Raw genomic sequence first — 1,291 nt, 5'->3', positions numbered from 1 at the left:
CATTAACAAAAGATACGAGTTTGCATTTGATTTCTTTCAAATTTTCCATCACTGAATCATATTCCATTGCATCATTCATACTAGACAATTGGTTCCATTAACTAAATAATACTCAAGGAACAGTTACCTGGTATCCTTTAAGTCCCATGCTGTCCAATATCTTTTTACACACGACTTTCTCATCGTAGCTGTTCAGGGAAAAGTCAAAATCTGTAAATATTGATTCCAACTCTCACTAAACATTATAATTTTTACGGGCTAGTAAAATTGCTGTTTACTTACCTCCCTTCTAAAGCCGAAGGACATAGAAGTCCGAAGCGGTTGACAAACTCAAAGAAAGGTTTACGTGTTGGATACCCTGCGCAACTAATTCTGATCGCCTCTAAAACACCCTATACAGAAACCGTAAAAGTTTTAGAGTTATTAGCACACACTTTCCTGCCATTACTCGCAGGATACTAAAAACATAAAGAGGCTTTGTGGAACCATGCTCATAACCCATATGTCTAGTCTAGAAAAACATAACTGTGGAAAATATTATCTTATGTATACTTACACCACAACGCAGCTGCTGCATGATGTTCACATTCTCAAATACGGCAGGTTTTAAGAGATTGTTAGGCTTCACACATCTGATGTAATGAGGCTCGGTAGAATTTAATGTTTCCATCAGTTGCTGGAGTTGCAGCTGCATCAATCAGGCCAACCGTATTTTAGTTCTTACGTTTACTTACTAAGAGAATATTAGTAAGACACTCTTCCTTAGAAACCACCTGGATATTTTCAATTGAATAAGCTTCCTACCTTGAAACGAGAACCAATAGATGAAAACTTTGAAGATTTAGATGTTTCTTCAGGGAGTGGAGGGAAAAGACCCACGACAAAAGGGCATTTGGAAGCTCCCAACAAATCTTGGTGTTCAGGGATCACATAATCCTTGTTTTTATCCAGAAATAGATCAGACTGATATAGAACCTGAAAGAAATTTAAAAGACACGAGAAACTTGTGAAACAGTCCCCTTGTGTCAAATTTTTCTTGGTAAAAAGAAATATACAACGTACTTCTCCGGCATAATGAGCAACGGTAAAATCTGTTCGAGAGAGTTTTGGTTTGATGAATCTCTTGTGAGCCTTAAAAGTCTGATATAACTTGTTTGCAAATGTTTCGTGGGTTGATTTTGGAAACATACTGGAAAATTGCGTCTCATTAGTTTACAAAATAACAGTCAGGATAAAAGATCTACGGAAGTAGTCTTTAATATTACCAAGCTTCATCGAGGAGAGCAATGAT

General features: G+C 36.8%; 1 protein-coding gene across 1 annotated transcript; it reads right to left on the bottom strand.

The window, feature by feature from the left end:
* Positions 1–127: 127 nt before the first annotated feature.
* On the bottom strand, positions 128–1,285 carry LOC106321817 (myosin-9-like; the record flags this gene model as incomplete). Its single annotated transcript, XM_013760054.1, has 6 exons — positions 1,266–1,285; positions 1,063–1,189; positions 805–975; positions 557–688; positions 283–392; positions 128–188 (listed from the first exon to the last, which is right to left on the bottom strand). Coding segments are annotated over exons 2-6 (600 nt in total), but the record flags the coding sequence as incomplete, so codon positions are not given.
* Positions 1,286–1,291: the final 6 nt, after the last annotated feature.

Source organism: Brassica oleracea, unplaced genomic scaffold (genome assembly GCF_000695525.1).
Source record: "Brassica oleracea var. oleracea cultivar TO1000 unplaced genomic scaffold, BOL UnpScaffold03149, whole genome shotgun sequence".
Taxonomy (NCBI): Eukaryota; Viridiplantae; Streptophyta; class Magnoliopsida; order Brassicales; family Brassicaceae; genus Brassica; species Brassica oleracea.
This window is presented reverse-complemented; position numbering and strand designations above follow the sequence as displayed.